Genomic DNA, 16,103 nt, shown 5'->3' with positions numbered 1-16,103 from the left:
AAATAAACTGAAATTTCAGTTGTCTGTCAAGAAACAGATTGAGTGGGAAACATTCAAATGGAGCACGTGAGACTTCTTTAGATAGATGGATCAAGATGAAGACTCCCTTTTTTTTTTCTTCAAAGTGCTGCAGTGCAGCTGCAGAAGGAATTTGGCTGAGAGCTGCCAACAGAGAAATCACAGGAGCTTCTGCAGGACTGGAATTACACAGTTATCCTGTCCTTAGCTGTTAAACATCTTTCAGTTCACTCCAGGAGCCTGACTAGTCCCATCAGGTATCCTGACCAACTGCTTCTGGTAAAAAATGCAAATTCAATGTTTCTTTCATTTAGTCCCATAACTTGCTATGGATTATCTTTTTAGACATTGGAAACATTAAATGAGTCTCTGTTGCATGGACTTTTCTCTGATTTTAACTTTGTGAACCTTGTTCTGGTTCTAGATTTATGTCAATGTACCTAAGTGATTGCAAATAGAGCTAGATGTGCAGTCAGAAATCACAAGTCAATCTCCTTTCTTTCTTTCTTCCTTCAGTATTCCTATTTTGAAATACTTGAGATTTTTCAGCTAGTTCTTATTAGGATAAACACAGTCAGTAGAGAGTGTCCTACAGTGGCTTTCTTGAGAGAATTGTACAAAGAAATGCAATTAACGGAAGTAAAGAGGCATTAAAGTAAGCTATAACACCTAATGTAGGCTAATCTGAAGATAACAAGCATGGTTCCAGCTACTCTAATAAAATGTTATTCTTATATTTCTTGCAGGGGGCTTTCACACAAATTAAGTGCAGCTCTGAAATATTTATTGGCGGAGTCCCTAGTTATGATGTTGTGAAGAAGAACTCTGGGATCCTGAGACCCTTCAGCGGAAGCATCCAGAAGGTATGTGCCCAGAGAAACATGCTGGAGACATTTATTTCCATTTCATCCAGTGCACACTTTAGGTGGAAACCTGCCATTATACCACTGGCAATATTAAAAATAATCCAAGATTTTGTCTCAGGAACCCACCACAAAGTGCTTAAACACATATTTCACAATGAAAAGTCATTCTAACTTTAATAGCCAGTAAATATTACCACTGCCAGTCTCCCTATTAGTTTCAATACTGTACTAATAAGTGAACAGAAGCCATACGGGATTGAATTCAGAATGATGCACAAAGCTATGTCAAGAGTGCCCTTAGAGTGCCCTGTATCATCATATATAAATAAATGAACAGAAGAAATGCTCAAATACTTCAATGTATGCACACTGAGGCAGCTAAATGTCTGATGTAACCAATACAGTAATGAGCGAAAAAGAATTGTAGAATCATAGAGTCACAGAATCATAGAATGGTTTGGGTTGGAAGGGAACTTAAAGATCATCTAGTTCCAACCCCCCTGCCATGGGCAGGGACACCTTGCACTGGACCAGGCTGCTCAAAGCCCCATCCAGCCTGGCCTTGAACATTTCCAGGGATGGGGCATCCACAGCTTCTCTGGGCAACCTGTTCCAGTGTCTCACCACCCTCATGGTGAAGGATTTCTTCTTTATATCTAACCTAAACCTACCCTCTTTCAGTTTAAAGCCATTACCCCTTGTCCTATCACTACATGCCCTTGTAAGAAGCCCCTCTCCAGCTTTTCTGTAGGCCCCTTTAGCTACTGGAAGGCTGCTGTAAGGTCTCCCCGGAGCCTTCTCTTCTCCAGGCTGAACAACGCCAACTCTCTCAGCCTGTCTTCATTGGAGAGGTGCTCCAGCCCTCTGATCATTTTTGTGGCCCTCCTCTGGACCCACTCTAACAGGTCCATGTCTTTCCTGTGCTGAGGACTCCAGAGCTGAATGCAGTACTGCAGGTGGGGTCTCACCAGAGCAGAGGGGCAGAGTCACCTCCCTGGACCTGCTGGTCACGCTTCTTTTGATGCAGCCCAGAATATGGTTGGCTTTCTGGGCTGTGAGCACACATTGTCGGGTCATGCTGAGCTTCTTGTCAACCAACACCCCCAAGTCCTTCTCTGCAGGGCTGTTCTCAATCCATTCTCTGCCCAGTCTGTATTGATACTGGGGATTGACCCGACCCCGGTGCAGGACCTTGCACTTGGCCTTGTTGAACTTCATGAGTTTCACAAATTAAAGTGGATCCCAGTCCAGCTAGCACATTCTTATACCACACAGTAGTTGCACACCTCACTGCCTTCCCCTTTTAAGATTTTATACAGGACATATGAATGGAGGAGATCTTTTTCATTGCTGGCAGACATTAGGGATGATGTTCCAGTCAGGTCAGCTGTACATTGGTGCAGTTATCTTCTGGAGAATAAATCTGTAAATTCATAATAAGTCCTAAGAAGTAATCAAAAGAAAGTTCAAACTGAATTAACATTTGCTTTCCCTAGGCATACTTAAAATAATTTGGATAAAGCTGAAAGTCTGGCTCTCAGAGTTTTAAATGAGTGAATTATTGCATCAGATTTACTTAACAAATAAAAAACTCTAATAGTGCATCTCATAACAACTGATCAAGGGCAGAAAGGTAATTGTAATTCAGTGTAAATGGTTTCATCACTTGGTCCAATATTTTTCACTTTGTCAGCTGTCTGGCAGAAAACATGAAGCTCAAGAAAACTGGGGGAGTGTGTAATAGTGATGGGAATAGGTCAGTAACACAGACATTTTTGGAAAGCTGGGCTTGACTAAATACTGTGCATTTTGGAGTGCAACATAGGGAGCCTAGAGCAATTAATACAGGTCATGCTTAAAAGGTGAGGGGTTTTACCCTAGAGTACAGAGGCACTGATAAGGATTGGGAAATGCTGAGTGTGAGGTCTTACTTCTGTGATGCAGTTGGGAAGGTGGATTTGCCTTCCCAGAGGCCTGAACTGGATGTCAAGGAAGAGTATTGCCTGCCTTTTGGGCACTGGGAGACTATTAATTGACTGCTGTGTTTACACATAGTAGGATTTTGGAGAATTTTATAGAAATAAAGCTACAAACATCACCAAGTACTGGAAAACATGCTGTGTACTGAAAGACCTAAGATCCCAATCTATTTAGTTTACTCAGATAAGGTTAAGAAGTGACTTTATTGTGGTCTGCTAGTTCCTACATGAGGGTGAGATTTCTTTGAGTACCTGGCTCTGAAATGATGCAGAAAAACTCATGATGAGAAACAATGGCTGGAAGCTGAAGATAAGTTTAAGCCCAGAAATGAGAGACACACTTTTAAGAGTCAAGGCTCTGTTAACAACATAGCCAGAAGTTAGAAAGAAGCTGAAAAGGTAGTAGTCTTCACTGGTCCGTCTTTACGACAGGACTGGATGTTTTTCTGCTGTTGGAATTTAGTGCTGTTTCAAACAGAGTATACATGCTCGATGCAACCCCTTCTCCCAGTAGGACCCCATAAGGTGCATTGTCTGAGTTATGCAGGAGACATAACTATCACCATTCTTACTTCTGGCCTTAAAATCTATTTGTTTGTGAAAATGGACTTATTATTTTGATATAGCTGAGATCAGAAGCCATACCCACATGTAATCTCTCTGCCAAGATATCAGCTGAGATTATACAAACGTCAGTTTATACTGGAGAACATATGTTGCTGACACATTGGAAAAATCCCAACATTTAACTCTTCAGTTTATATACAAATGGTTTTGTGAAGTCATTAATTATGTTATTCATCCATCTTAACTTTAGCTTCTTTCGGGCAAGATGAAATACTAGAAAGCAACAGAAAATGTGAAAAACAAGTGGTTCTGCTTAGTATTTCTGTTGTCAACACTCATCTCCTGGGGGGGGTTCTGATCTCAGAAATGCTTTTCCTGAGCAGTGCTCATCTAATTTTACCATCCTAGCTAACAGCTCAGCTACAAAGCATTGTGCCAGTGTTCAGACAGAAGACTGGTAAGTCCCCCACAGCTTCACCCCATATGGGGGTTGCCTAATGCTGTGTCACAAAACACAGAAGAAATTCATCTCCAGGGAGTCAGGGTGAGCAACAGAATGAGTTGGACCTCTGCGACTGGAAAACACACATTACAAGAAATAGGGTTTTGGCCACTTTTTGAGGGTTACGTTTCTCAGAAGTCTTTTAGAGAAGTCTTCTAACTAGCAGTACAATACCATGAATTTGAAAGTTTTTAGCATGTGTTTTCCTCCCCCCCCCGCCCCTTTTTTTTTTTAATACATAGATTATCTTGAATGACCGGACAATCGATGTGAAACAGGATTTCACTTTTGGAATCAACCTAGCGAATGCTGTCCACCCCTGCGTGAGTTCACCATGTGCAAATGGAGGCACCTGTGTTCCCAAGAAGGACAGCTACGAATGTGACTGTCCCCTGGGCTTCGATGGGCAACATTGCCAAAAAGGTAACCATAGCTGCATTTCAATTCAGACATCCGGAGTTGATCACAAAAATAAGAGATTTAGCACCTACAACTGCTGTTATACACATTCCTTGAAATAGAAACCCTGGAGGCCAGAGCTCCCTTTGCATCCGTGCACAGTGCATGTACCCAGGGAGGAATTAATTTTGTTATTTAGGAACATGGTAATTGTTATCCCAGCAGAGAGCTATGATCCATAGATAGCAGCCTGGTATCTGGTTGGTTGTTGTGGCCAACACTGAACACGTCATACACCTCCGTAATTATGCAGTGCTATACAAAGGGGGAATTCCTGCCAACGTCCTCCAGCCAGTGATTATGTTACGTCCTGAAGCATGAACATTGATAACCCTTGTAATTTTATCCTCCCTAGGGCTCACAACAAAAGCTGTTCTCATATACAGAAATGTGTAGTTCTTTTTTAGGCACTGACTACTCTGATGGTAATTTCACCATCTGCACAGACCCTGCCTTGGTATGACAATGGAGACCACCAAGGAGGAAAACCTGCCCAGATGCATACTGTTTATCTTTCCTCAGAGCCACTGTAATAGTTCAAACCTTAGATTCTGGAAAGTGTTCAGATTGCATGAAAAGTGTTTAAAAAAATGTGCTTTGGGTTATCCCACTAGATGGAGATGTTTCTCTTCTGTCAGGCTTGATCTTGAAAAATTCCCGAGGGAAGATTTTGTAATGTAACAGCAACTCAGTTCAAAAGAGCTGACTGACATTATTGTCTTCACCCACTCCTTCATTTCTCACAGGCACAAACTTCAAAGTTAAAAGTAGTGGTTTTGGTTAAATCGTGATGAATACATTGACCTTTTCTTCCAAAAAAGACAATATCTTAGAACAAAAAACATTTTATTAAGTTACAATGCAAGAAACCCTTTCGCTTACGTTGTTGTGGTCTAGCTAATAGCTGGAGCAACGTCATTTATCCCAGCTTCTCTGTGGGGAGGAGGGAGAATTGCAATTTTGGCTTTCTAGGTATGTGCAGGCTGCTAAGCTCCTGGCTTCAAGTTGCTATCTGCAGCAGTACCCACGTCTCCAGGGGAAGTCAAGGCAAGTGAATGCTTTGCAGCCTGCCCGTTCAGTGAGCTCCTGTGCATGGCTCGGGCCACAGATCCTCACCGCTCACCTGCTTCTGACCTGTGCTGAGCCCTGAGAGCAGTGTGCCGGCTGCCCGCCGCTGCATCCATCTCACAGCACCAGCAGTGCTGCCGCTCGGCTGGCATGCCGCCGCTCTCCTCTCTGTTTTAACCTGAATGGGTGTCCAGGCTTTCAGAGACGGTCTGAAGTGCCTTGTGCCTTTTGCTTGGACTGGATCCTGGGTATTGCTGCCTACATGAATCTGACCTTAATTAGTTTTCTAAGAGTGTCCAAAATCACGAGTCACCTGTCTTCTGTTTCTGCTGCCTGTGGCTGCCGGTCAGGTGACTCTCAAACCCCCTACACTTGTGCAGCCTCAGCTGCCATGGAAAATCTAAGGTTTTGCTGGTGGATGTGCAGGGAGCATGGAGGTCCCTCCTGAACCTCAATCCATGACAGCCTTGATGAACCTGGAGCACTTTTCTCAAAATAATCCTTACCTGTGTCTCTTTGGCAGGGTGTAGACACGGCTAAGGCGGGATGCATGTGTGTGTGTCCGCTTCTGTTTCAGAATGGGGTTTTGGTTAGTCCGCTCAGCTGGTACGTGAGATGCTGAAGGTGTAGTCTCCATCCTGCTTGTTGGTGGGCTGCTGTAACCCCACACCCTGAAAAAACAAAGTGCTAGTGAGGGACTGTGCCTCATTCTCCAAAATCATACGTGCCACTTATAAAACTCAACTTAAATGATGCTGGTAAGAGGTATATGAGGTATTGATTCATATCATAATGGATCATTGGCCAAGGATTCAATAGAGTTTCTGCTGGCATTGCCAGGTTTTATATCTTCTGTCCAAGCTGTGGGGACTGTTAAAGGTATTTTTATACTTAATTGTAAGAGGGAGTGGAGCGGAGAACAGTTGCTTTCCCCTGGTTAGAGCAGATCCCTGGGTAAACCATGGTGATTCACTGTAGCAGAGGGGTTTAGTGCTGGTCCTACCTGTCTGCACCTTTGTGTGTTTTGAGTAGGCAAATGCAAATACTTGGGGCAAAACAATAATAAAAGTGTTACCTTCACAGGTGATTATATTTGCTTACGCAAATGGGAAGCAGGGATCATGCATTTGCAGAAATGTGGGCATGAAACAGGATGAAGGGAGATTTTTATGCTATAGAAAACTAAAATGAGAATGTTCTTGTTTTGTTTTGTGCTGACTCACTGCAGAATGTGGAGGTTACTGCCTGAACAGTAAGTACTGCAAATGATGTGAAAACTGCTCTGTCATTGTGCGTCTGTGTCAGCTCTAGCAAGCTGGATGCTGGATTTCCATTAAGACTGGCAAGCTTCTGTCAATAAGCCAAAATATTTTCTGGAGTTTTATAGTACATCCTTAAACCTCATCCTGTCGATATTTTAAACTGCATCCGGAGCACCTGCCAAGTGCAGAGCAGTGGCTGTAGAGCTGGTCCCTGTATTTGCAAAGCAATGGGGCCAGGCAGCTGGCTGACTGCTTTGTAGGGGTAGGTGCTACTTCAGGCTGTCCTGCAGTTCAGAGCTCACTCCTGCTTGTCATGAGAGCTTTGATGCCTCTCTGCCGAATCATGATTAGCAGAGAGTGAAGGTGTTTAGTCCTAGATCTCCTTACTGGCCCTGTTCCCTTCCAGTTGCAAAGATCCTCCATGCAGCAAAGTTACTGGTAAAATTTACTCGGTTTTCTGCAGTCAAATTCAGTGCAGCAAGTGAAGAGCATGCAGAAAAGCAAGCAGAGATAAATGCCCATCAAGCTCCATAGAGGAAACCAGAGTCCTAGAGCAAAGGCAAGGGCTGCTGCACGGCATGGGCACCTTCCCCTGCTGAAGGCAAGAGCAGTGGGGCTCTAGTGCTGGTGCGGGACATGACAGGGGAAGAAGGGCTCCTTTCATGTGCTGCTGCCATCTGCCATGGTCAGAGATTGTCCAGTGCAGAAAGTGTCAGACCTGGCGAGGAATGTCTGGCTGAGTGTAACATGTCTTTTGCAATCTTCCAACGACGCTGGCAGGCTGTGGACCACCTGTGGTGGTTTCTTTAGACATGTTAGGCAGCTTTCCTGATTTCACTACGGATGAAAACAGGCGTTCGTCACTATCTAGAATTCCCAGTCTTGGCATTTAGAGCTAAATTTCATATTGCTGTTGTTGGCTGCCAGACTACACCAATTGTATATCTATATTATAGTGAGCTCTTAAAGCCCAGCCAGCCTCTGCATTGCATGAAGAAAGCAAGCATCCATGCCCTGAAAAGCTTGAAATTTATATAGACGGGATTAGCCGTGGGTTGAAGGGATTAGTTCTCAGGAAGAGAATAGGATGAAGGCAGCTATTTTAAGGAATTCATAAAACTGGCTTATATTAATGCAGCAGTCAGTTATGAGAGATCAGCAGCAAACTGTAGGATGTTCACTCAAAAGAAAATCTGTTCAGGCCAGTGCTTGTAGCCTACCAAAGGCCATGTATCAGGGATATTCAGTGGTTTGTACCACACATCTGAGTTATTTTGCCAAATTCTTCTCCATGGGCAGCAGTACACCAGCTCCAGGTCTGGTTGCAATGTGTGCTGCTGTCCCAGCAGCTATACACCACAGATGAACCAGAGGCTGTCCCTAGAGAAATGGGAGATGCTGTGTGTGGGATACTGGTGAGCTCCGAGCAAAACCCCCTCTGAGGCAGCACTGCAGCCTGTTGAATGCATGCGCCAAGAGGCTCTGCAGCCTCTGTCATAGAGCCTTTAGTGTAATATCAGTTGCTTTCAACAGACCTAAACTGATTAGGGGCACCCTGTATGTCCTCCCTGGATATAGCCTTACCCCACACTGCACCCCAGAGGTGATCCCTGAGCGGGCAGCAGCCGCTCTGTGCAAAGCCACATACACAAAAGGAGAAAATGGGGAGCTCACCGATTGCCTGTGCTGCCTCCCGTCCTTGCTTTGCAGGGGTGAGAGGTCTCAGCACATGTTCTGCAGATGGTGCTCAATTAGGAGCTGGAGAGGAGTTTCTTGGACAAGAACAAAGGGTGGTTAATGCATAAGCTTTCTCAGGAGGGTGGCTTGAACCACACAGAGAATCGAGGAGTGTGGAAACAGGGATAAAAATAAAATTTGCAATATTTTCCCAATAATTCATATTTTCCTGCACTAACACTTATGGTAGAGGAATACATTAGGCCCATGACATGAAGGCTGTAAGTAGAGGGACTGTCAGCAGATTAAACCTCAACTACTGTCCCTACATTTAGGTATGAACTGGCAGTGCCTTCTTGCAAACCAATGTGAGTTCAGCTCAGTTTTGTGCCACTAGCAGGTACCAGCCAATGCAGGAGTAAATCAATAAAACAGTCTTGTCTCTTTTTTTCCTTCCATTTCCATGTCAGCTAACTGACACTCATCTTCATTTTTTTATTTACTTTTCAGCCATTACAGAAGCAATTGAAATCCCACAATTTATTGGTCGCAGTTACCTCACGTATGATAATCCAGATATCCTGAAAAGGTAATGTATCTCCTGTAAACATAAATATTCTGTTTGTTAACCATTATAATGCTAGGAGCCCCATGTGGGAGGATGCTGTATATTTAAGTGTTTTAAGCTGCATTTGCCATATTTCTAAATTTCAGGAAAAAAACATATTTTGTATGTATATGCCTATGGTTCAATTTGTTATAATATCTGAACATCTCACAACCCGCATAGAAATGGCATGCACAACGTGTGTCTGGCATGGAGAAGAACTGGTATGCGCTTTCTGAGAGCAAAGAACAGACATACAGAGCCTGTATCTGTAAAGAGACTAAGGATTTTAACTCCTGCTTTAGCCTAAAATTTAGGTCCTCAAACTTCTTTTTGGCTGCTCTGTACCCTAGAAGATGCCCAAATTCCAGCAAATTGTGGGTTGTTTCAACAAATTCCTCCATCTGCCTGTATTTCAGCCACTGCCTAGAGGAGGCTTCCCAAATGTCCTCACCTGCAGCTTGGTACCTCTCACCTACCAGGAGTTTCTGATTTGCCCTTCTTATGCTTCTTCCACTGGCTTCTGAGGGCACCAAATCTACTGGACATTCTCAAAATTTGCTTGTTGGACTGGATTTCACACTACGCTTGGGGAGAAAAAGGATTTTCTCTTATTTGTGTAGAGTAACTGAGTACCTATTGTGTTTGGGATTCTGGAGGGACAAGTTCGATTCCCCCATGCTGGAAATGGGGATGTGAACCAGAGTCCCTCACACATCAGCATGTAGATGAGTTGCAAGACAGTAACCTGCAAGACCAGCAGAGAAGAAATACTGCTTCATCTTTTATGTTTTTTTGAAAGAAGACTGTCCCAGTTCAATATTTTACTATTATATTCCTCTACATTAAACAGGGTATCAGGATCAAGAACGAATGTATTCATGAGGTTTAAAACCACAATGAAGGAAGGTCTTTTGATGTGGAGGGGAGACAGTCCCATGCGACCTAACAGTGATTTCATTTCCCTAGGCCTTCAAGAAGGAGCATTAATATTCAGGTAAACTCTCTCTCCCTTATTTGTGTTGCACGCAGTACACTCAGGGCTCGAAGGACCTGCCACAACACTTCCAGTGCACTTGTTCTTTGGTATAGTGTGAAGCAATTACATCCTCAAGGTTTTGCTTAGTGACGGGTCCTGTTGTCTGGGAAAGGATATGAGTTGAAGAGGTAAAGTGCTGGAAGCATTGCATCATTCCTGCTCCCCTCCAATTTTTAAAACATCTGGTTTTTAATGTGATTTTCTAAAAGTCACCTTATGAGCGTACAAGTCCTGTCAGTAAATCTCCCCATGCCTCTTGAAGCACGGTTAAGCAGAGCAGGTGTAGGATTTGCAGAGAGAGCAGGGGTCTAGGAAAAACTCTGCTGACACCTGTGCTCACTGCAGGCTCACTCTTCACCGGAGAGTGCACATGGGAGCAGGGCTGCCACCTTCTCAAACCGCCAAATATCCAATCCTGTGATACAAACACAGCTGGCAACAGGCTTTGTTACTGCCACCACCCACAGAACCACTTACTTAAGGAACAAATACTATTACTGTCAAAAAGCTGAAATTGGGGAGTGTTGTGAAATGTTGGGCTGAACTCCTGTTCTCTCTCCAGAATCACTTTCTCCCTTGCAGACACTTAGGCAGATTCCATGCAACTTTTTGCATGATGCTTTTTTGGGACTCCTGCCTTTTGAAAACCCTATCTTTCCTCATGATCCCCTTTTAGGTTGTGTAAGACAAATATTGAAACAGCAAACTACAAGTGCCTTCAGTATTATGGATTCTTGCGAGACAGTGTTATTTAAATGACAAGGATTTTGTTAATCATTTTAGCTAATTTGAAGTTATCTTTTACTTGATTTACCTGGTTGGTTGTTTGCTACCATGGACTCATGGTAGCATAGACAAGTTGCACATTTCTATTGAAATTAATTTTTTGTAAGCTTTTTTTCATGTGATTTTCTGTGGTTAACTTTGCAAAAACTCTTAGTTTCCTTATCGTTTTATAAACAAGGAACTGACTCTGCAGAAATGGTGCATTTTTTAAATGTCTTTGGGACAATATGTGTCTCCAAGATGCATGGCACTAACTGGCCACTCTATTCTATCTGTTTTCTAGGCACAGTGCATTTTTGTTAGGGTCGTTGCTATCCCCCAGAGATGAAGATACACAAAGGTTTTAGACCAAACCAGCTGAATTTTATTGAAATATTCGTACCTTCCACATGCATTTAGGAAGGTGAAAAATTAAGATTCCAAATGAAAACTCTCATAAAAAATCACTGCATACTGAAAGAGAGCACCGAAGATGATGGTGACAGGACAAATTCAGAAAAAAAAATATCATCTTCTTTCAGAAAGAGTGATCCTCATGCTACTTTTCCACCATTTGAGAGGTGAAGTCAGGAGAATATCAGGGCTGTGAATTGGTCAGAAGTATTTTCCTGCAGCCCCAAATTAGATATCTGTGTTCTGGTCCAGTTTGAAGTTCAAAACATACCTTTCCTTTCCCATTTTCAATGGCCTAGCAGAATAGGTTCCCTGTACAGTGTAACTGCTGCTGTTAATCCTTTCTGTTGCTCCCTGCTTCTGTAGAAGATTATATCACTGTTGCAGGGGATCTCCATTCATTAGGGTTATGAATCTCATTTTTGTAACCAAAGGTCTAAGACAGATACAAACCTGAACACCCAAATCCTTCTGTAGCTCTTGACCTAGACTGGTATCTGCATCTTGGGTAAAAGGAGATGCTTGTTTGAGACCCACTTAAACCTCTGGGGAGGAGTCAAATTTAGGACAACCATTTTGCTCTGGGCGGCTCATGAGTTAATGTGCTGTTCTCAAGTACCTAACCCTTGCCATGAACTTAATTCCAGGTTCAGCCTTTTTTGAAGAGATGATGATGTTGGCTTTGATCTCTCTAGCTTGGTACAGGCTGAAGGCCAGCAGCGGCTGGCTCAGGCTAATTCATCCTGCTTATTTAGTCAGCTGAGTACCCAAAAGCTCACTGTGTTGTAGCATCTACTTCCCCTTTGTGAAAGTTGGCCTGAATTTCTGGGACCCAGAAATTAAGATGCCTGAAGTGTAAACATGATGGGGACATTATGTCTGCTGAGTAATTTTAGTAGCAGCAAACACAAAGAAATAATCGGAGCTGCAACTGAAGTAGGGAACTTCATGATTATCTCTGCATTTATTTATTAGGCTTCATCCTTTCTAACATCACAGGTCTCAACCTTCCTTATAATTCAGATGATTTGTAGATTGGTTATAGGTCGCATGCCTATTTGCTCATGTAATAATTTATTTATTAACCGTGTTTGCAACCTCCCACAGCTCTCTCGCATTAGGCCACAGGTTTGTAGGTCACTGACTTTCATAACCTCCTGTTTTGGGGAGGAACTGCCATGCAGAGGCCCCCTTCTTGCTCCCATGGGATGGCAGTGATGGCACCCACTCTGACCTGGGCAGGAGGGAGTTTTGCCTGTTGCTCCATGAGCCTGACTTTGCAAAATAAGTGCATTGCTGCTGGGCTTCCAAAGGACTCCACTGGTCCCCCAGAATCCGAGCCATAAGGGGTGTTCTGGAGGATGAGCAGGTGGGGCACAGAGCAAGGATGTCTGAGCAATTTGGCAGGCAGCCAGTCATTGCAAGGGAGGCAGTAACATTTTAATTTTTTTTAATTGTAGCTACAATTTGGGCAGCGGCATTGCTTCCATCACGGTGAATGGCTCTTTCAGCGACGGCCGGTGGCACAGAGTCAAGGCTGTTCGGTAAGTGGCCACGCTTCATCTGGGAGGTGTTTTGAAGCCGCCCTGCCATTAAAGGTGCTGGCTGGCATGTCTGGATGCTGGTTGGGTGTGAATCACTGCAGCTCCACACTCTCACATCGTTTAGGAGTCGAACTGTTAGCAACTTTGCTGTTTCAGGACAATGTACACAAAGATTATTGTATTAGAGGTGACAGTGTCAACTCAGCACAGCTCAAGGCAGACTGCCAAAGTCACGCAGGGCTATTCTGGGGCGGTGACAGCCATTCTATTAAACCCATACCATTTGGGTTGAGAGTATTTTTCTTTAATGTCTGCATTTTGAAATTCCCTAGTGAGCATTTTGTGGTCTGGCACAAGCAATGGAGCACGGACAGTGTATGCCTACTTTTTCTATTTGGAGAAGGTGCAGACATCTTGCAGTATATATATAACTCATATTTATAACTCATTACCTCATGGGAGGCAAGTGTGCCCAGCAGGGAAAGCACACATCCCTCTCTTCATGAGATGTTGGTTCCCTAGAAATCGCAGGCTGACATTAGCACAACTTGTTACCAAATTCAGTGAGAATAGGAGCCCATCAAGTGGCTCTTCTGTCAATGCGGTTATTGACCATATATAAAATGGAAATGGCCTAAAAGCCTTAGTAAGAAACAAAACTGCTTATAAGTATGTTTTACCTTAGCTTGCCTATTTCTTCACTTTTGTTGAAGCTTCTGCTGTTTACTTTTTATATTACATCTGATTTTTAACAAAACATCAGAACCTCTTCATCCTCCCCTCACCCCCAGCTATGCAATTTACTTCTTTCCCAGTTTTTTCTCCTCCACAAATGTCCCCACACCCTTTGCAGGTCTCTGACATCTTAGTCCCTGAAAAAAAAACCCACCCTGAAAGGTCCGGATTGCCATAGCACACTGCTGTCTGTGCGGCTCCCCAACATCAGTCCCAAGCCTTTGCCATGAACCCCGCCAAGCACTGAGTCACTCTGGTCTCCTGGCAAGGGGGAGATGCTAATGCTCCTCCTTCTGCCTGGTTGTAGGCTGGATGCATGAGAGCGGTTTGTTTTTTGTTTCAGGGATGGACAGTCTGGCAAAGTAACTGTGGACGATTATGGTGCCAGGACTGGTAAATCCCCTGGGAAGATGAGGCAGTTAAACATCAATGGAGATCTCTATGTAGGTGAGTGCTCACCATTCACTTTCAGGACCTGGATGCATTTTTGTGTTTGCGAGGTCAGCTGTAAGGCAGGGCATCTCTGGTCCATCTCTGGCCATCCATCTCTGGTCCTCCAAAGCCTGGTTTTTGTGGTGAGGCCTCTCTGGGTGGGATGGGGTGGACTGCTATGAGAAGGGACCAGCACCGTGGGGTGCACTGTGGTACCCCCAGCAGGTACACAGAGAAACAGTGAGAAGCAACTGCAAACCCTGCACCTTAGTGGGAATCTGGGCACAAGCTTATTCAGCTCTTACTGATGCTACAATTTTTGCAATAGATAATTAGCATCCTAGTTTATTATCTCCTGCTTAACCCCTCTGTATTTTCAAGTGCCTAAAAGACGCATTTAAAAAAACCTGTAAATTAAAATTCACGTCTGAGGTGTGCTAGGAAAGCTAATGGTGTTTGTTGGGCATGCAGTCTGCCAATCAGGAGCAGACACCCGTGTTGGTGAAGAGTTTCTATCGCTGCTTTTCCCCCAGGTGGCATGAAGGAAATAGCCCTGCACACGAACAGGCAGTACATGCGGGGCCTGGTGGGCTGCATCTCCCACCTCACCCTTTCAACCGATTACCACATCGCACTGGTGGAGGATGCCACCAATGGGAAGAACATCAACACGTGTGGGACCAAGTGACAAGAGAGGAATCCGTCGTGTGCTTGCGTGTGCGGCTGAGCACAAGCTGGCTGCCACAGCCCTCTATGGCCAGCCCATGTTCATCATCTGGGAAGGTGACAGAGCCAAAGGGAAACCTGAAAAAAAAAAAAAAAAAAGAGCATTTTTCCCTCTCCTTTCCTGACCAAACCAAACCAAGTATTTTGTGTAGGAACTGTCCCCTCTACCCGTTAAGTGCTTAGTGAATGCTAAAGGTTGTGCATCAGTGCAAACAGCAAAGAAATGTGTGGTGTTATGAGTAGCTCAATGACTGTGTTGTGGTCCTTAGGTTATCTTTTGTAATATCAGAGAAAGCAGTCTTGAAACACCTGCATTCATCCCACCCTGCAGTGGTACAATGACTGTGCTTTTCAGCAAATACACCATCAGGCAGTGTATCTATACATTCAAATGTCTGTCCTGGAACAAGGAGTTCTCCTTACAACTCCCTGATCTAGCTAAATTATGTTTCATCCTGTGTAAATAACAGCTACAGTGACTGGTTTCAAAATACTGTTGTTTGTTGAGGAGGAAAGTTCTAAAAGTCTACTTTTTTATTACAAGTAACAAAATCAATGAACCAATTTTGTAGAAGTAATTTTATACTTGTATATTTTTTATAGCAGAAGCAGATCTGCTTACATGGTATAACTTTTAACATTTAGGTGTACTATACAATTAGCTCTTCGCACACTTTCCTAAAAATAGCAAACTGACCTGTGGTTTAAATTTGTTATATGGGAGGCTTAATGTCTGTATTATACAGTTTTGGTGGAGATATTTGTCAGTTATGACCAGTTTTAAATCTGACTCTTTTTGTTTTGTAAATTTTGACAGTTTAAAATTGTACATTATGAACCTTTCCTGGCTTAAACAGATTAAAAGATTAGGAAAAAAAAAAAAGAACAAATGCTTGCTACTGTGGTATTATAAATCACTTTTTTTTTCTGAAAAATGAGAAAAGGGATATGCAAGAGACCTTGGTGGGTCACAGTCCTCTTAAAATAAAATGTTTTCTAGGCACTGGACCAACACTTATGCAACCTTGATTGCCAAACCGTAATTTAAGTAGGCAAACAGAGTGTTGTCGAGACACTAAGGAAATGGTCCAGAATTTCATAGTTTGGAGATTTTTCTTCCTTAACTCTTTGTTCAAAGTGCATCAGTGAGCCATCAAGGGAGAGATCCACTGTGCAATGGGGTGCCCCACAGTTTGCCATGTGCCAGCAGTAGGAGAAGCACAAACCTCCTCAGTGGTGCAGACTCATCTGAATGCTGATGGCTTAAAAGGACCTGATGTGGTAAAAGCAATGCAGGTTTCTGCTGCATTTTTACTGTGCCCAGGGTGCTCCTGGCTCCCTGGGAGCTAAAACACATTCCTGAGACTTGTCCCAGCTACAGCTGAACGTGAGCAGCTGCAGGATTGAGTGGAAAAAATAATAGCTGCTACTAGATAATGGCAC

The 16,103-nt window shown here is 43.5% G+C and overlaps 1 protein-coding gene across 3 annotated transcripts in view; it reads left to right on the top strand.

Annotated features, from left to right (window-relative positions):
- EGFLAM (EGF like, fibronectin type III and laminin G domains) overlaps window positions 1-15,668 on the top strand; it is a 76,208-nt gene extending 60,540 nt beyond the window's left edge. For 2 of the 3 annotated variants that reach the window (XM_052775681.1, XM_052775682.1), the window contains exons 17-24: window positions 765-881; window positions 4,175-4,355; window positions 6,688-6,711; window positions 8,909-8,987; window positions 9,859-10,002; window positions 12,684-12,767; window positions 13,846-13,949; window positions 14,468-15,668. In XM_052775681.1, coding sequence (XP_052631641.1) covers window positions 765-881; window positions 4,175-4,355; window positions 6,688-6,711; window positions 8,909-8,987; window positions 9,859-10,002; window positions 12,684-12,767; window positions 13,846-13,949; window positions 14,468-14,622 — 888 coding nt within the window. In that variant the 3' untranslated portion in view covers window positions 14,623-15,668. The remainder of the gene's footprint in view (window positions 1-764; window positions 882-4,174; window positions 4,356-6,687; window positions 6,712-8,908; window positions 8,988-9,858; window positions 10,003-12,683; window positions 12,768-13,845; window positions 13,950-14,467) is intronic. The other variant, XM_052775683.1, reaches the window with a different exon arrangement.
- Window positions 15,669-16,103: the final 435 nt, after the last annotated feature.

Source organism: Harpia harpyja, chromosome Z (assembly GCF_026419915.1).
Source record: "Harpia harpyja isolate bHarHar1 chromosome Z, bHarHar1 primary haplotype, whole genome shotgun sequence".
Taxonomy (NCBI): Eukaryota; Metazoa; Chordata; class Aves; order Accipitriformes; family Accipitridae; genus Harpia; species Harpia harpyja.
The sequence above is the reverse complement of the archived record's forward strand: the minus strand, read 5'-3'. Positions and strand labels throughout refer to the sequence as shown.